The 19,864-nt window shown below is 44.0% G+C and overlaps 1 protein-coding gene across 2 annotated transcripts; it reads right to left on the bottom strand.

Moving 5' to 3' along the window:
• Positions 1-497: 497 nt before the first annotated feature.
• HP1BP3 (heterochromatin protein 1 binding protein 3) lies at positions 498-18,711 on the bottom strand. 2 transcript variants are annotated; one of them, XM_010722873.3, is made up of 14 exons: positions 17,569-18,711; positions 14,868-15,067; positions 14,333-14,438; positions 12,637-12,790; positions 12,240-12,399; positions 10,692-10,835; positions 10,062-10,142; positions 8,307-8,461; positions 7,443-7,533; positions 6,617-6,776; positions 3,358-3,469; positions 2,483-2,620; positions 1,397-1,678; positions 498-1,054 (listed from the first exon to the last, which is right to left on the bottom strand). In XM_010722873.3, exons 2-14 carry the CDS (start codon positions 14,961-14,963, stop codon positions 1,015-1,017), a joined length of 1,719 nt encoding a protein of 572 aa, XP_010721175.1. In that variant the 5' UTR covers positions 14,964-15,067; positions 17,569-18,711; the 3' UTR covers positions 498-1,014. The 2 variants fall into 2 exon arrangements, with proteins under 2 accessions (XP_010721175.1, XP_003212419.1); XM_003212371.4 differs by having other exon boundaries at positions 498-1,678; positions 17,569-18,709.
• Positions 18,712-19,864: the final 1,153 nt, after the last annotated feature.

Raw genomic sequence — 19,864 nt, 5'->3', positions numbered from 1 at the left:
GCAGCAGGAGAGTCATTTTCCAAAGTTTAAGTGCTTTACAGCCCCATGGGTTACTTGAGTGCCTTCACTGTTTCATGTTAGCCACAGCTTTCGTGAGCCTTTGCATCCTTACTCCAGGACTGTGAGCAATGGAGGGCATTTCTGTAAGAGCTTTTTAAACTCCCAGTTCTTGGAGGTAGCACACTGAGGCCGCATCTGAAAAGGGTAAATAAAGTAAGGATGCTTTTCCATTTTGCACTCGATTTCTGGAGGCACTTCCTCTGCTCCCAGTGTGGTAGATGCAAAGCTCTTCCCAAAAGCACGTTAAGCAAAGAGGTCACTTTTGAAATCACTCACATTGCCCCATTCAAGGGAGAGTCCAGGATGCTCTGATGCCAGCAGTGTACTTCTAACAAAGGCTTGCCTCTGCAAAGCACACTTACTGTAATTCTCTCCTCTCTGAGCTTCCAGGAGGAGAAAGCTGTGGCGAGGAAGGTAAAGGACACACAGAGCAGGCCCGGAATTTAGTTTCATTTTATTTTAGCAAACTGCATGTTTTTCACTTATCAACATCTCTACATTAGCAACTGTATAGCTTTCCAACTTTTCTTTTAAAAAAAGGGTAAACAAGAAGTGACAAAACTTAGGTTCTTCATCTCTTAAAAACATTTGAAAGTTGGATTCAAGAAGACTTTTATATATTTTGGCTTGAAGGTAACAGAAGTAGCATGGAAACACTAATTCAAATCACCCGCCCAAGAACTACCCCTTTTAGAGCCCCTCTGGTGTCAGATGCTCGGTACACGCGGCAGCCTCTGTTGACTGAAGACCTGGACCCACTCTCACACATACTGTGCCAGTCTGAAAAAGCCACACACACCTCCTCAACCCGCCAGCATCACAGCTGAGCACAAAGGAGCACCTCCAGGACTCAGTGCAAGTGCTGTATACATACACTGCTCCTTCACAGAAGCAGGAATGACCTCATCATGCAGGGGATCTAAGGAGGACTCTAGTGCCGTCGTACCTTCTCAATCAAGAATCATACTTCCCCCAATCATCATGTTCCTGCTGCCTGAAAATACAAATAACTTCTGTGAAGAATTTTTAAACACTGCCCTCCCCTCAAACCCAAGAAAAACACCATAAAATGTACAGATTAGAGGTCCTAGAAAAGTCTTAAGATTATTGTAGAAACTAAAGATGACTTGTTCCAGGGGAGGGGTAGGCACAAGGCACAGCACTGAGATCTAATAAATGCTTAGGTTGTTTGATTTAGTTTTCAGCTTTTTCCCCCATCATTCAAGAAGAAAAAAAAAGTGTTTAAGCATCAGAACTAAAATACAAATGCACGATGACTTTATAAAACAAGATTGTGGATTTGATCATGGGATCCCCTGACAGTGGAAATATTTACTTTTTTGCTCGGAGAGATTTCCTCATGGCAGATTTGCCCTTGGCAGAAGGTTTCACCTCCTTCCTCCCGCTAGCTGCTGGTTTCTTGGAAGAGCTGCCACCAGAGGGTTTCTTGATGACTGGCGCTGCTGGTTTGGCTTTCTTTGCAGGGGTTTTCACCTTGGGTGGGGGCTTTGCTTTGCCCCGGCGGGCTGCAGAGGTCTTTCTAGGCTTGGGCTTGGATTCTCTTCGCTTCATTGGAGGGGCCCTGCTCCGTGATTTTGGAGGAGGTCTCTTCTGCATCCTGTCAGAAAGGCAGCACAAGATCTCAGTGGAGGCACAAACGCTACTCAGAGCAGAGCTGCTGTCATCAATTTACATAAATGAAACAGATCTTGGCATCTTTGTTCTTTACCACGGATGTTCGTTCCTTCATGCAGCAGTACATTTCATTAGCCAAATCCCACGAGCAAGAAGCCCTGTGGTGGGTCTTGCCACGCTATGTGCTTCTCAGTCCCCAAAGAGATCTCACTGGCAGAGCACTGGCTCCTTTGTTAGATTAATTGTCATTATTTGTATGTTTATGTGCCTAAGTCAATTGTCAGAACAATCCAGTAAGCTAAGGATTCTCTCTGGCTCTCTGATGGTGATTTTATTATTTAATGAACAACACTTATCTTAAACCCACTTTGAGTGAGACTGTCTGATTACAGAATTGCAGATGATATGATAGGAAAAAAGTTTTCCTCAGGAAACAACAAATCCAAGCAGTGCCACATGAAGTGTCACTCTTTTGTAGAGCACAAAAGGTACCGAGGAGATTAAAAGCACCACAGAGAATAAATATTTCTCTCATCTCTAGGAATTCCAGCTATGGAGTGACAGATTATTATCTCTGGAACAGAGCATTGCTTCTGCAGACACATCCTAGAGAAGCCCTGATCCTAACAGCTCCCCCAGGAGTTAAAAACACTACTGGAAAATAAAGTTCCTAATATCTCTTGAGTGGCAGCCTTGTGGATCAGCAGCCACAGCAAAACACTCTACAGCTCCAATTGTCACTTCTAATTCATCCAAAGGAGCCCATTTCTCTCTTATGCCACCATACCTCTTCTTTGGTGGTGGCTCTTCCTCCTCAGACTCCTCATCTTCAGATTCTTCTTCCTCCTCGGATTCTTCCTCTTCCTCCTCATCAGATTCTTCAGAGTCCTCATTCTGCTGTTTCTCTGGGTAGAGCACATCTGGGCTACAAGAGAATTCTTGTCAGAGCACAACTTACTTCTAAGGCCTTGGCTAACCCTAATTGCTCCTTCTGTGCAAAAAAAATGGAAGAACAAGATCAGACTCCAGTGATTCAGAATGCAGGCCAGAGCTACTGAGGACTCTACACATACATGACAAAACAAGGTGGGAAGCAGAAACATTAATTACTGCGTTGCCATGTGGCTCTTCATGGGACACTAAGTCATCATCCCAGGGCTCTCTGTGGCCCAGCACAACATACACTCACAGCACCAGAGAAAAGGCTGCTTTTAGTCTCATGGTGGCCAACTTCCCTCCTCCCACGTCTCCTCCACATCAGCACCACGAGAGGCTGGGTCCTACTCATTATCAGCATCCTCACATTAAGTACAATATATTCCACCTGCTCATGCAAATTTGTTTTAGCATGGGAACACTTCAATAGCTATTATCTTGGAAAAAACCAAAAAGCACAACCATCATGACAGTGTATGCGAGAGCACTTAGCCTAATATTTTCATTGCCCTTAAGTCTCCCTTCTAATGAAGTCAGCTTTATGTCCACTCACAGTCAGACACCAAGTAATGTCATCATCTAGAGCAAGACAGGTGACAATGCTGTGGTTTTTCAGTTATTAAACTCTCCAAAGACTTCCCTATAAACAGGAGGTTGGCCTAAGAACTTCAGCAACGCTCTCTGGCTGACCTATCTTCGACATCATTTTACAGCCAAGCCCTTTACCTAGGGTAATAAGGGAAGCAAAGCTGAAAGGTTCCACTGAAGCCCTTTCCAGAGATCTGCTCCAACCAGCCATTCTTCTCACATCTCTGCAGGGTTCTCTTCAGTAGATGCACTGTGGGGAAAAAAGAAAAAAACAAAAACAGAAAGGTTGCGTTACTATCTTAGTCCACTTGTCTAATCTTACTGCTCTTTGCAGTGCCTTCTGAAATAAGAGACAGGGAGTCAGTACAAAATCTCCTTTCCCAGGACACCTGAAGGGAAATGAAACTGCACCAGAGAGCTGAAACTCATGAAGACCTCTCTGCATATTTCTTTCTACACTCACCAATGATCTGCTGCTTTGTGAAGGACCCAGCAAGAACACTGAACTTCAAAGCTTCCCCTTTCAACAAGGCATACTAAATCACTTCACAATTAATTTTCCCAAAGATTCAAACAACTGATAGGATTCAAGTGTTGGCTCGTGAACCATTTGGCAAGTGAGGCTTTAAATTCACTGAAGGAAGAAGTCAAGAATAGTGCAGGTTTTTAATGTCATGATTAGGGTATCATTCTTTCAAAATGCATTCAATAGCAGTGCATAGCTACTGCTGCCCAAACACAACTCAAGTCTCAGCTCCCCTGAGAATGTTCTCCAAAGTGTCTCAAAGTTAAAATAAGCCTTCACTCTGTTTCATAAGCAGGAGCAACACAAATTATTTTTACCCAGTGTACCAAAGATCAACAGCAGCATGTGAAGAATCTGACTGGAGTTATGAGCGTGAGGGAAGAATCACAGAATCATAGAATCACAAGGTTGGAAACAACCTACAAGAAATCCAATCCAACCATCCTCCCACCACCATCACAAACTAAACCACATCTCGTAGCTCCTCATCCAGACGCCTCTTGAGCACTGCCAGGGACGGCAACTCCACCACCTCCCTGGGCAGCCATTCCAGTGCCTGACCGCTGTCTGAGAGAAAAAGTTCTTCCTTATGTCTAATCTAAACCTCCTCTGGTACAACTTGCGGCCATTTCCTCAGGCCCTGTTTGTTTCTTGGCCTGGGAGAAGAGGCCAAGCCCCTCCTCATCACAACCTCCCTTCAGGAAGTTGTAGAGTGCAATGAGGTCTACCCTGAGCCTCCTCTTCTCCAGACTGAACAATGCCAGCTCCCTCAGCTCCTCATAAGACTTGTGCTCCAGGCCCCTCACCAGTTTCGTTGCCCTTCTCTGGGCATATTCCAGGGCCTCAATGTCTTTCTTGTACCCAAAACTGAACACAGTACTCAAGGTATGGCCTCATCAGGGCTGAATATAGGGGATGATCACCTCCCTGCTCCTGCTGGCCACACCATTTCTAATGCAGGCCAGGATACCGTTGGCCCTCTTGACCACATGGGCACACTGTCAGTTCATGTTCAGCCCAGCATCAACCAACACCCCCAGGTCCCTTTCCTCTTCAGTCTTCCAGCCACTCAGCCCCAAGCCTATAACGCTGCATGGGTTGTTGTGGCCAAAGTGCAGGACCCGGCACTTGGCCTTGTTGAACCTCATCCCATTCACCTCAGCCCAGTGATTCAGCTTATCTAAATCCCTCTGAAGGGCTTCCTGAGGGTAGCCTCAGGCAGATCAACACCACCTCCCAACTTGGTGTCACCTGCAAGCTTACTGATGGTGCACTCAATGCCCTCATCTAGGTCATCAATATTAAACAAGATGGCCCCAGTACCGACCCCTGGGGGACACCACTTGTAACGGGTCGCCAGCTGGACTTCATTAACCACTACCTGCTAGGCACAGCCCTCAGCCATTTTCTTACCCAAAGAAGAGTGTACCTGTCCAGCCATGGGCAGTCACTCTACCCAGGAGAATACCGTGGGAGACTGTGTCAAAGGTCTTGCTGAAGTCTAGGTAGACTACATCAACAGCCTTTCCCTCATCTACCAGTCTGGTCACCCAGTCGAAGAAGCAGATGAGGTTGGTTAAGCACGACCTGTCTTTCATGAACCCGTGCTGGCTGGGCCTGATACCCCAGATGCCACGCACATGCCGTGTGATCTCACCCAAGATCCATAACTAACTGAGTTCCACGTAACATAATGTGGAGCACTGACTGCATAGCGTGCACCTGCCTGCCAGATCCTCCTCTGGTTGCTCCTAAAACAGAGCAGAGAGCAGCAAAATTAATTTTAAGTAATAGAAGGAGAAAGACAACAACACATTGCTAGTTGAGATTTCCTTATCTGACTTGCAAGACTGACAAGCACTTGAGACCAGCTGAACATGGGCCTCTAAGGCCATGACAGCTTCCAGCAGTCCTGAAGACAAACGAATAAGCCTGGAAACTTTCTTCCCTACCCCAAGATTAAAAAGTCATGCTTGGCATTCACCTCTCATTGGCAAAAGGCCACAGGCAACTTCTTCAGCCTGCACTCCTCTGCACTTTGTTCAACCCTGCCTTAAAGAACTGTGCGGATGCTGAGCTTCAGCTCCAGGTGATGACTGTAAGACCAGCAACCTCCTCTCTGGCCTCAGCTCCAGAGGAACTGCTCCAGCATCACAAAGCCACGGTAACAAGATGAACTACCTTTAGGTCTGATACTACTAGAAACTGCTGCAAGCTCACGCTGCTTTAAATGACCTCCAGCCCTCATTAAACAACTGCGTCAGGGCTCAGACCAAAAAAATGCAAGAAAGACAGGAGAAAATCTACAGTTATTATTGCTTCTGTTCACACAAAATCCAAAATATACTCTACTGTTACTACTGGGAACGAAGATATGCCAAATATTATTCCAAATACAACTGGATTAGTCTCTTCCCTCCTGACTTTTCAAAATGAGAGCCAGAGGAGGTCCTCAAACAAAACACTGAGAGGGATATTTATGGATTTTTATTCTCATTTTTTCCGAGTTAGATTGCGAAACTTCTCTACATAAAAAGCAAGCAGAAACTGTGTTTATGTCAAACTGCAGCTTTTCAATACAGAGAAAAAATACTGCTGGCAGTTCAAGAACAAAAAAGTAGTTGAAATACAGCTCTTCCTTCTCAGGAAAGTGTTACAGACAAGAGAAACACGCATAACATCTCAGAAAGTAGTCAGGTTTGAAAAGAACTTATGGGAATTAAAAACACTGAGCATCTCTGTGGCACAAAGTGCAGCTCTCTGTTCCCTAGCAAGATCAATCATGTAGTTTAAACCTGCCCCAGCATCTGCAGCTGCTGGGCTCTCCTTCAGAGTTTGGGAAAAAAACAAACCAGTAGCCTGGGACTTTACCTTGGAAGTTGGAGTTGGTCCCTGGGTGGTTTTCCAGGATATACTTCTTCAGTGCTGTGGTGGAGCAGGTCTTCGGTTCATTCATGGCCGCAATAGCAGACAGGATGGCATCTTCCATCAGAGTCCCACCCAACAGGGGCTTCTCCCCTGACTTCTTCAGCTATTTTCCAAGGAGGAAGAGAAAAGCATCAAGACAAAATTCTCCCAAACCAGGTCAGGACAAGCTCCTCTGCACCAGGTGGGTCGGCGCTCCTGCATTAGCACAGATATGTTTTATATTAAAAGACTGCAGAGGGAACGCTGTTCTCCCAGCTTTAATGGTAGGACAGGCCTACTGAGTCAGCTGGCCTGGAGTGCTTTTCATTGGTAACACACTGTCCCAGTCCCAAAGCACACTGCAAGTATGTGGCAATCTAAGGGCCTGTCACTCAGGGAAGGAAATAAATCACACCTTCCTCCATCCCACAGACCAAATGTACCCAAGAGACATATATGGCACAGACACAAGGAAAAACACTGCAGACATCTGGGGACCCGCTGCACTTACAATTAGCAATGGAAAGCTTACCCCACCATCTCCCCTACTGTGCTAATGACTCAGAGCTGAAGCAGTGTGCAGAGCATGCTAAGCAAGGAGGTCTGGTTCCACAAATGCACACCAAGAAGAGAAAGAGTCCTACTGCTTCACAGTTTGACAACTGCTGAACATGACAGGCTGCTAAAGAAAGGGGCACCCAATAAAACTGGGATGGGGAGGGCACATTAACTTATATCCAAGGCTCCTGGTTATTACAGACAACAAAAGAAGACGAACTCTGGCTCTGACCTGGAATGTCCCAGATGCTCCTTTCCCTGTGATCTGCTCTAGCTGACCCTTTTCTACAGCTCTCTGCAGGGCATTCTTCAACAGCTGGGGTCTGAAATACAGCAGGATAAAGCTTTACTGACACACACCGACAGCTTAAAAAACAAACAGAGAAACAACGCTCTACAGAGAACGTGAGAGAAGCTGTACTTACAAGAGGTATCTGCCTACATACAGACGTTTTAAATGGAGATCTGTCAGCAAGTGCTGGTTACATGAGATGAACAATGTACGTTAGCGGAAATTCTACTGCAGTGCTTTTTGGGTGTCACTGCATATCCAGAAACAAACAAGCTTCATTTGGAAGGATTTATTCATTTCAAAACACACGTTTGTAAGTGGGACTCGGTGGGCAATGAATCAGTCAGCTCACAGACAAACAAGGGGCTGAGTATGAGCCCCAGTAAGAGGTGATGCATGGGGCGTTATTAGATTAGCTTCCTTCCCGACCCTTGACACATTCCATTTATGCAAACTCTCAGATTATTTTAAGTGTGTGCCAGTTAAAGCACTCAAAACCATGCAGGAAAAAAATCCTGAGGACAGGCCTTCATGTCCATACATCTATGAACCATATCTGGTTCCTGCTAAGGGCAGAGATGCATACAGCACTGCTGATGTCGACACAGAGAACAAAGATCGGGCGTGGAGGGATGCAGAGAAAAGGCAAAGCTCTTCTCAAGCTTTCCTCCAGGCTGTACAGTGCAGAGCACCACCTGCCTGCTGCCTGATGAAATACTGAACAGAATTACTGCGGAGGGAGGCAAAGCCAGAGGAAGACACATTTCAGGGATGCTCTGCTTCAAGAGCCTACGCTGCACCTACCTGATATCTACTTTGAGTTTGGGATAATACTGAGACACATATTTCTTGATCAGGCTGTAAGAGGCTTCTTTTGGCTCACAAAGACGGGTGAAAGCCAGTGGCAGGATGTCTTCCAGCTTCACCTGTTGCTCTGGAGTCGAAACGGAAGTGCTTTTCTGAAATACATACATACACTTTTATGCATCAGTGGGGCCTAGACCTGTTTCCTTCTGAACCAGCAATGCACAGGTAAGGAGAAGTGCTCCTGACACTGCCACAGATCTGGAAAATAAAGTTCTGTAAGGCAGCTCTTGGAATTTAGACAATTTAGCAGTTTAAGTAAAATCTAGCAAATCTGTTGGAATTCTCATGGGAGTCTAGCAAAGTCTAATAAACATAAATAGACTGAGTATTTAGCAACATCTATATTTCCTGTTTTTTGTTTTTTATTTATTTTTATTTAAGTAAACACTTTCCTTCTCCTTTATTTTTTTAATAGAGGTCTTTTTTCTCTGCTACAACAACAGAGTCAGGTGAAAATGATTCATGCTGACAAAAAAAAACAAAAACCATCTAAGACAAGACCTGTTTATACAGGTCCAATATTCCCAACAATAAACAGCACTTTTATTCAACTGACAGCATGAAGTTTTGCTTGAAGGTAACATTCCTTTCTCCTGAATTCTTCTCCATTGCTTTGTTGCTATCAGGAGGGGATGATTTCCTTTATATAAAGAAGAGACAGCCAGGAAATCTGCTGAAGTCTAATGATTTTGATACTGAACAGGAGCTTTGCAAATGGTCGAAGAGGTGAGGGTGCTGCTCACCCAGACAGCTGCTCAGCCGCCAGCTAAATTCACCAAAAGCCATCCATTTGTTTTGCTGTGACATGGAAAAAACAACTAAAAACAAATACACAAATATGCTGCAGACAAGAAAAGTGATGTGTTAATAGTTATCAGGTGCCTTACTCAAACTTGCCATGGAGCCCACAGTTCTATCCAAAAAGAAGTTGCATCTAATTAGTTTCTTACAGTACCCTGGTATTGAATGTGTCACTATTACCACCAAGTTTAGGCCTTGGGGTCTGCCCCACAGCCAAGAGTTAAGCACCAAAGTGCTAGAAAACTCTGGGATCACCTGTCTAAGCTGACAATTCCAGCTATGCATTTTGAAATTGCAGCATTAGAAATGTTTTTCACACATCCCGTGCTGTGGGGAGCAGAGAACAGCAGTGCTGGAACACAACCAATTGTGTGAGGACCGGACTCGGGCATTACAGTACCTCAGAACAATATACACCCAACTTCTGCAGCTTCCCTCCAAAAGCCTTAGGACATTCACTACTTCCTCCCTCTGCCCTCTCAGAGGATGGAAAACATTTGTCTGATAGACAGCGCTGAAGATTGAAGTCTTCCATTTATCCACGCAACAGATAAAACAGAAACAGCAGTTGCAGGAAGTTCTCTTACAGTACCTGAGAGGCATCTCTCTACCAGAGAAAGACAGAAGAGGAACTTTGAGGTTATTCAGTTTTCTGCCTCAGAACCAAAGCCTAGAGGTTTAATGTAAACATTTTAAAACTAAGATTTTGATTATTCTACTTAATTTCTCATACTAGCTTTCTGATTCTGATTTCAGTGAAACAAATGTTTTAATTACTGTACTTGGGGAGGAAAAGTACAGCAAGGAGGAGGAAATTGTTTGAGTTGGGGCTAAGCTGCATTTCATAAGATGCATGTGTTTCAGAGTAATGTCTGAAGCACTCCACCTTACCTTTCTGTCTCTGGCTTTTTGAACAGTTTTTCCTGCATTAGACACCACCACGAAGCTTCCAGAAGCTCCCTTCCCTTTCACCTAGTTCAAAACAAAGTCCATGTCAGCCTTTATCAAAGTAACACAGGATAATAACTGTTTGAAGGAGACTAAGCAACACCATTAAACAGATTTTGAATGAATGCTCATCCTGGCGATCAGCTGTGAAGGGCAGAAGTTGGATTTGAGTCCACTTCAATACATCATAAGCCACAGCTAGACATGACAAACATACCCTCTTGCCCTGACCAGGAGATCCTAACAAAATTGGCATCACAGATGTAAGCTACGGTGTTGAAGGCAACACGCTGCCGCAAAAGCGATGTTGCTAGACTCAGGTTGAAGATGCATCATATAGTAACACAGCAGCAATTTTATCACCATGAAACAGTAACCTTCCAGTGCACAAAAGACAACAGTGCACTGCGTCTGACAGAACCATTCTATCAGTGTCTAACAAAACGGACACAGAGATTGAAGAACCTCCAAGAGGAAGAACACGATCTCCCCAGAGGCCTGCTAACAGTTTCTTAAATTCCTGCATGATTCAGTAATACCACCAGCAGCACCACTCTGCAGAGTGACCCTTACCTGCCTGATGATCCCCCTCTCCAGCTCCCTTTTCAAGGCTTGCTTTAGAAGATAGCCTCTTCTCTCCAGCTCCAGGGAAGGGTATTTGTGGATGATGTATTTACGTATTGCAACAACTGATGCGCCGCTCTTCTGAAAGCACGCCTGCAATGGGATCAAAAGTCAGTAAAGAACATCTGGACTGAAACTACTTTGCTATGGGACCAGAAGAAGAGAGACTGAGCAGACGATGCACACAAGCCAGCACAGGATGACCTTTTTCCTACAGTGACTCAGGAATAGAAAATATGAGTAAGAAAATACATAACTTTCTCTTTCAGAGTGGCTGAAGAGCAAACAAACACAAGAGCAAAAGAGCAAGCATGTCAACTACTCCTCTCCTATGCTGAAGCACTTAAAAACAGTGGCATATACACTACATGCTATTACAAAAAATAGTTACATTTGGGCAAGCCAGCACTGCCCAACCAGAGAGTCAGTAGTAATTCATTATGACGATGTCAGATAGAGTGATCATTAACAGATTTATCAGAACAAGTTATCTTTTGAAGGAGATAAAGGACTGGCATTAGCAAACTAGTAAAACAAACACCAATTTGAAGTCCATGTCTTGAATCTTCAAAGACAGTAATCATCATGTCAGCTAGCCTGTATCACTACAGTTCTCCAATTAGGGAGGACAGTGGGACAAAACAATTGTGTTTTAAACTTTATAGAGTTGACATACTGTAGAAAACCCCAACTGTGACTTGATAAAGCCCACTCTGTTTAAGCAAGTTACTAGATCTAGATGGCTTCAGAAAGCACAGTACAGGATAAAGTTTACTTATGCACAGTATAATAAAGCACTGAACTTCATCATCTGCCCTGGTAACCCTACTACGTTGACAGAAATGTAAAGCTTGGAGTAATCTGAAGTTTATGGCATGGCTTCCCTCTGCCTAACATATTTGGATGCACCACCGTGTGCTTCAGGGTCTCAAAAGGCCATCTTGTAATTAAAGCTGGTGGAGTTCAGGTCTCCGGGGAAGGCAGTCTGCATGAACCAAGTCTCAAGTGGAGGACAGCAGAGTTGCAGAGCGACTACAACAGCACGAGTCTCTTCTTACAAGCAGAAGGAAGTATACAGGCAGCTAAAACCAACACCACTTGGAACACTATCTTAAAGTATTTCCACCTGCTCTTAATTACAATAAGATGCTGGAAAAGATATGCATCAGATAGACAGGTTAATCAAGGTAAACCAAGTGGCTAGGAGACACATCAAATTAAAGGACACCAGTGATCAACTAGGTTACATCATCAGAGCTAATATTTTAACCAGGGAGGGAAACATTCTAAACAAAGAAAAGCTACAGAGCCCCTCCATCATCAACACATTTCAGCTTCATGGGTTTCCAGACAGAAGCATACATAGCTCACAGTTAAGTTTCCTGCTAAGAAGACAGCACTATCACCTGTACCATCAGAAAGCTGAAACTATAAATCGTAGTTTGTCCTTTTGTTTTGTGACAGGTGAACAGAAAGAAACACTTGACTCCTACTTACCTTGATGGCCTCAGTTAAAATAGCATCCATCTTCGGACGTGAAGTGGCAGCCATCTGAGTTTGTTTTTGTGCCCTAGCCAGCTGGCTAGCAGAAAGAGTAGCCCAAGCAGGAATGGTCTTTTTCACCTTCTTCTCCTTTTCCTTAGACTGATCTTTATCACTTGGGAAAATGCAAAGCAATAATGAGATGGGAGAATGTAAAACAAGCCAACAAGTACAACAACAACAACAAATATGCCTAGAACATCTAACACTGAAAATACTTCTTCCTGTGAAAAACGGGCACTGTTTTTAGGGACACAGCCCATTTTCTCCATCTGTCCCATAATCTTTTTCATCAACAGAACCAGTCTTTCTCCTTCCCAAATTCCTAAGTTCAGCACTAAGCAAGCCTTACTCCTTTTTGGTTTCTTCTGAGGACTTGGTTTCCCCCTTCTCTTCATTCTCAGTTTCCTTTGGCTGTTCTGCTTCACTAGGTGCAGCAGCAGGCAGGGTTTCGTTCTCTTGTTCTTCTCCAGCAGAGGCAGATTCCTCAGAAGTGGCTTCTGCATCTAAAAGATGTAAAGATGCATCAGGTTACTCTTCAAAACTGCTCTGCTCTTACTGAAGGTGGAGGATTTAAAAAAAAAAAAAAACAACACAAAAGTACTAACATACTCTAAAAACGATTTTCAACCTGTTTCTTTACTCTAACTTTAAGGGATAATTTGAATTTAAGTAAGAAAGTGAACAAAGGTACAGAAAGAGCTTCAATGTGGTGCAACGAGCCAACAAATGCCAAAATCAAACAACATTACACAGTATTTTCACAATGAACTAATTCCCCATCCTTCTCTTAACTCCTGGAAGTTACTGTTGCAATCACTCCCCATCACAATGCCTACAGGTGAGGAAGGGAGGAAGAAGAAGAAGAAAAAAAAAATCACTATCATGGAAACAGAAGGTTTTCCCCTAGGTTAAGTTTTATGCATTTTAACCAAAAAAGGTGCAAAACCATACAATTCTAGAAGAGATTATTGAAGTTAAGCATAAGCAGCCTTGTTTACAACAAATGCATCTTTAATTACTGCTTTTTCAGTACTACATACTGTGGCAACTGAACTATTCAATCGCATTCATCCAGATCTGGCAAAGCTTTAGGCTGCACATGTATCAGCAGCAGCACTCGTCGCTCAGCAAAATCAAATCCAGTCAGAAACCAACTTACCAAGCAAATTAACTCAAGCAGATCTAGCCAAGAGCAGGCATTAAGGGACTGGCCTGCCTAATGGATAACATGCAAATAGAATTATAGTCACAGAATTGCTCAGGTTGGAAAAGAGCTTCAGGATCATCAAGTTCAACCACAACCTAACCAAATATAAACTGCTGTTACCCATTGCTTGGCTAAAGTGCGGTCTGTCATGATGCCTTTGTGCACTGCACCAGTTTTCTGTCTTTGAGAAGAAGCTTTAGCACTGCTGCTCCATTCCTGTGCATAACTTTCCTCCCATTAAAGCACTATGTTTAAAATTTAAATGTGTATTAATAGTTATTTTCCTAGGTAACATACACAGTCATCCCACTAGTAAGAACAAACTCACTGAAGCTTAATGAAAATCATACTGAAATGTCACATTCTGAGACACCAAGGTGAAGCTGTTGGGTTAGACACATTAATTAATACCAGGCTTTATTACACGGTGTGGTAAAATACTTCTGTTCAGGAAAACAAAAATAATTAAACATCTTGGTTTTCCATCCATTAATTCCTCCTTTCGAATCCAAGCCACTTACTTATCACTACTGAAAGTTCCCAATTTCCACCTTTATTCAGAAGAACATGCAAGACTAGAAGAGATGATATCTAGTTGCATTTTCATATTAGGAGTGTCAAGGCTTTGCCACAGGGTAAAAAGCACAAACCAAACCATTTCCCACTGAAAAGTGTACAATATCCCCAGCAGGCCAAGAACAGCCTGTAAAAATGAGGCAAGCATTAGGATTTTAACCACAGCTGTAAGAATTTTTTTGGCAACTTCAGTATCCAAGCCTATGCTTGGATACAACGCCACATCTGGTTACAACAACCCAGCAGAAAGTTGTTACAGTACCTGCTTTCACCTCCTCGCCACCTTCAGCAGGTTTGCTTTTGGGAGGAGTTTCTCGAGAAGAAGAATTAACGGAGCGGCGGATCGGCATCGCGTCGTCTTCAGCTTTCTACAAAAAGCATTTGTGAGTCAGTACAGATGCTGGGAAGACTCAGAAAGCTTTTGAGTTGGGATTCAAGTAAATCAGAGTGGCATATGTAGAAATATTCTAGTTACGTTCATATTTTCCAGAATTTTCAGGACAGTAATATCCAGCCCAGCACCTTTGAAGTAGACCAGGAGAGGACAGTTTTGCATTTCATAGTTAGAAAATAAATAAAATTTCATTGAACATTACATGAGATGAGCATTCAGAGATTTTGACAACTGCAGCATCTCAGGGGAAGCAGGGAAGGGGAAAGACAGCACCTCAAGGGTTTATTGGGCTCCCAATGGAGTTCCCTAGAACCAGGAGAGAAAGAGTACGAAGAAATCTTCAGCAGGAGTGGAAGTCAATGACTGATCCAAGGGCAAGCCTGGAGAATGGGTCAGCCCCTACCTCACTTAACTTGTCCGTGTGGATCAGCTGAGTTCCCGTTAAGAGTGGAAGCGCCTTATGATGCACGGGTTCAGCTTCAGACAGATCAGTCGCCATTTAAAATTATTTCTAGCCCCAAGTGCACGTAACACTGTGGAGCCCCAGGTTTTAACCCCAAGGACTTTTTCCTAATGGCTTTCACAGTGCAGTGAGGAGTCAACCTAAAGTACAGAAAAGATGTGGTGTGAAAATTAACAAAACGGAAACATCTACGTGCACGTTATCTAACAAAGTAAACTGAAAAGAATAAACGACTTACAGCTCATGGCTAACGTAACTGACAAGCAACACTGGCATTCAACAGAGATGCTAAAACACGTACACAAACTTGAGCGCTATGGGCATAGCATAAATGGCAAAAGGAGAAGCCAGACCTGCAGCCTGCTCCATTACACTGAATGACTAAAGATGCTATTTAAATTAACAGAAGCATTAACAAAGAGCAGTCATTGCACCGTACTCAAAGCCAAGCAGTGAAGAAACTAAACTAATAAGCCATTCCCTCCAGGGAAAGCATGCCCTGATATACTGACACAGCTTCTGTTAGCCTAAGGAATGAAACCATTTAACCTGCTAGGCAGAAAATAAAACAGAGACCCTCCCAAATTAAACTCCATGCAACATAAAGAAATGCACAAACCCTCGTATGAGAAAACAACCATCAAAACCTCTGACAAAAAAGGTTAAAGCTTTGCAAGACTCTCCTCCAAACATGAGCACAGCTGTGGGCACCAATTATGCTGATCAGGCCTCACTCACCCCTTGCTACCATCCTACCATGCTATCTCAGTCTCTTACTGCTGCCCCTCTGAAGGAGGGATGCTCCTCCACACACACTGCCAACTCCAGGCCTTTGTCACCCACTTTTCCTCTTTTCACCACCCCCCTCTAAAAGCCTCAAAAGCAACACCTCACTTGTGGCAAACCAGGGCTGCACCTGCTCTCCCTGGTCCAGTAGATCAGTATGCCCTCTTCCCCTCTTAATGGAAAACGGCCTAACGCTCCCAACCACTAATTCTCCACAATTTCCTTCACTCTTGTCCTTTCACCACTCAGCAGCAGGGCTCCCTGTGGACCAGAGGGATTCTCTCCATACCAGTTGCTGTCCCAGGCAACCCAACACAGCTCATCTGCAGACAGCACTGCTGTCACCCCCCAGCTACGGCTGCAGTGCACATTCAGAACCACAGCAGGCAAAGAAGAGCAGAGAGCAACGTGTGTTAATTAAGGCAGGGGGCTTTGCAAGGGCTGACGACCAACAGGCAGCAAGCTGCATTCCCCATACAATCAATCGCTGATTAAAACTGATACATTAATAAACTCGAATGCTGACTGCACACACCTGTGGCACAGAAAGCAAAGCATACTGCATTCCAAAGACAAAATAAATGAGGTGAACGGAGCTTTCTGATGAAATGTCAGGACAGAGAAAGGAAAACTAACAGCCAGCTTGAACATATGAACCCAGCAGTTCTTTATTCTGTAGGACTTTCCTTCCTCACTGGCAGAAAGAGGACAGAATGAAGAATTCCACCAGGTTTCAGGTGGGAAATAGTTTTTTCTAAGAAGAAAGATAGAACAAGAGTTGTATCTAACGCCCCAGCCTCACACATTGGATACTGTGGCATCTTGGAAAGTGTCCCAAGCACTGTTTTTAAAGAATTGGAAAGTCTTGTGCATGTTTTGCAGTTGTACAAATGTCAGACTGAGAACTGGAAGCAGGAAGAGGCCAAAAAACTTTCTGAATTCCTAGACTAGCTGAAATGATGGATTGCATTCAGTCTCAGCTCAAGGAGTGGAAAATCCAGGCAAAGTTGCAAGCAGGTTTTCCATGAACCGATTAGAAAAATATCCCCACACTGATTTCTTCCTAATCTATCAGCAAGCTGCTAAGAGCAAAAATAAAAAGCATGAAATATACCACTACAAAACCAGAGGTGTTAGGTGAGACACGTGCATTATGGACAGTATCTCAAGAGCGATTTCCCTCACCATTTAACGGAGGAACTCTACTCAAGTTAACCCAAGGCACAGCCCAACTGACTCCTTGAATTGCTGCTGGCCATAAGATTTTCCAGCTTATCTCAGACTGCAATCTCAGTCAAGGGAAAATGTTTTGGGATAAAAATCAGGTCTGGAACTAGGCAAGCTGACCATGGCACTGTCTCCTGGTTGGGTACCCAGGCCAGGTGTTCTGAAAGCAAATATGCCACAGAGAAACGAGAAAGCGCATCCACCCCAGTGCTGGAAAGGCTGTCCCCTTACTGTGACACAGTGTGCACACAGCGGCTGACACTCATAGACACAAGGTGGTAGCATGGAATACCCTGTGCAAGGTGTGCCCAGAAATCAGGGCAGATGGGCAGAAGAAAGCATTTGCGTTCTTGCAGATTTGAAGCTGCCAAAGGATGTGAAGTTGACAACCTCACAAGCAGTGCAAACAAGGACTGTTTATTTCCAAAGAGGCTTAAGAGAGAAAAATAACTGGATTTCAAAACAAAGCTATTGATTATCATGCAGTTATCTGCTACTTTCTGACGCTGTCTTGAGCAACTGAGCATTTAAATGTCTCAGAAGCCATAGGAAAAAAAAAGCATGTGAAAACGTTACTATTTCAGCAAAGCAAAAGTGAAAATCCAAAACAAACATGCAAAAACATTACCTTCTGAACTGCAAGGCAGCCCACTTTATCAAGACTTCTGGCCCTCTGAAATTCTCAAAGCTCTTCCCCAGAAGTCCAGCTCATGTTGAAGACACCCTACTGCAAATCCTTCAGCATCTACATCACCATAGAATATACCACCTTTGATAGAAACGTGCTTTACAAAACAGATCCATTAGAAGTTCTCAGCTGATTGCCTCTCAGCCTGCTTTACAGTGATGTTCTAGCGTTTACTGATCTCGCTTTTGTTTTTGCAACTCAGAGAGCAGCCCGCCGCTCCAATTAAAACAAATCAGCAATACCAAGTCATGTTGAGCAGCCCAAAAATGTGCAGAGAAATAAGATATCTGACTGCATGCAGAATACGACTTAGTCCCACTTCTAATCCTTATCTGGCAACCTGCTTGGAAATTCACTCCTGTTCCTCACTGGCCCTTCAGCACACTGTGCCATCAGAGCTCTCCATGCTCTGCCCCATCCAGAAGCAGCTGTTGCTCCTTGCAGTCATCGTGCTGCCTCCATCTCCTGGGAGGTGTCCCACTTAAACACACTCCTCAGCTCATCTACAAGGGCTGCACTCACAGCTCTCCTGTGGTTGAGTCTCCCTGAGATCTGTTACAGGTTATCTGAGCCCCACGCTGCTAGCAGCATGACAAACCATCTTGTTTCAATTAAAGAGGAGCACTGGTCCAATGCAAAGATCCAATAGCTCACCACTTGGCAGGCAAGAAATTATTTGGCTTGACTGGTGTTACAGCTTCTATTTCTATCGACTCCTTCCCTGTAATGTTAAAATCCCAAACACATTAGGGTTTGAGGGAGCCTTCTACCTTTCTAGCACCTAAGCACATGCATTTCTACACATGGACATCCAATGACCAGAGTTTTGTTTGTTTGTTTTAAGTCTGAGGGTATGCTTTCATTTCAGGGTACTGAACTGAGCCACAGACCCCAAACACCTCTAAACAGAAGCTGACTTGTACCTTGCTTATTCTTTTGAGCTCTATACAGCAACACAAAGATTAAATGCTGACATTCTGCACACACAGGTGCTTCTTCCACTGCGAAAAGCAGCACATTCCTGCAGTGAGATTGATGCTCTACCTGCCCGCCTGGGACCGAGCTCAGCACCTCTCCCTCTGGGATACACAGCAACTCAGAACCAGCTCGGTTTCAACAGGTGTTTATTAAAATAGAAGGAAAGAGCCATGCCTCACCTCTGCTATTCTCCACCACCAAGAACACCAACTCAATATAAAACAAACTAGGTTTCAGACTTTCCATCTTTGACGTACAGACAGGAAGAGATCGCTTCCCCAGCCTGGATTATCTTCTCTCCTTATATCCAGCAGAAATTCTTCACGTCCAAACACACATACAGATACTGGGAAGCTTCAATTATGTCACTATCATACCTGGAAACTTGAAAAATTTCAGCTACAAGATTAATACAAAGCAGAGTTCCTGCCTACATAGCTGCATGAAAACAACCCCTCACTGCACTGATGCTCAGGACTGTGATCGGACAACACGTTTTCAAAAAAATTTTGAGTCCATGATATAGATTGTCCGTGCATTCCTGCTGGGAGAGGCAATCAAAGAACAAAGCAGCCTACATCGAAGCATGCAAGGCTCAGCTTTCAGTTTACAGCAGGTGTAGCTCACAAACTTACAGCTATTCCAGCATGAAAGCTGCTGCTGAGCTTCATCTAAGACGACAAAACTTCTTAATTCCAGGATCCAACATTATGAATTTTGACAAACCATTGACAACCAAAAGAAAGTTCAGGCTGTAACATTATACACCAGGATAAAAACCTTTTATAGGCAATACCCTCCATGCTTACACAGTCTACATTTAACACCACCATACAAACCCTCCTGAGCTACGACTTATTCAGCCACCACTCATTACATGGCACCAGCGCTACCTGAGGAAAGCTACAAATTCCTGGTGCTCCATTAAATCTACTCACGCCTCATATTAGAGTCCAGCAACGTAAAACTTCTCATGTTCCCTCTCAAGGAAGTCAAAATAGAATCACAGAATGGCCTGGGTTGAAAAGGACCACAATGCTCATCCAGTTCCAACCCCCTGCTATGTGCAGGTCACCAACCAGCAGCCCAGGCTGCCCAGAGCCACATCCAGCCTGGCCTTGAATGCCTGCACAGATGGGGCATCCACAGCCTCCTTGGACAACAACAAAAAAATCCTCAAGAACAGCCTGGCTCACTTCTAAGAAAACACTGGCAAAAGAAACACATCAGTTTCTACTGAAAGGAAAAACTAGGAAAA

The sequence above is a fragment of the Meleagris gallopavo genome, chromosome 23 (genome assembly GCF_000146605.3).
Source record: "Meleagris gallopavo isolate NT-WF06-2002-E0010 breed Aviagen turkey brand Nicholas breeding stock chromosome 23, Turkey_5.1, whole genome shotgun sequence".
Classification (NCBI taxonomy): domain Eukaryota; kingdom Metazoa; phylum Chordata; class Aves; order Galliformes; family Phasianidae; genus Meleagris; species Meleagris gallopavo.
This window is presented reverse-complemented; position numbering and strand designations above follow the sequence as displayed.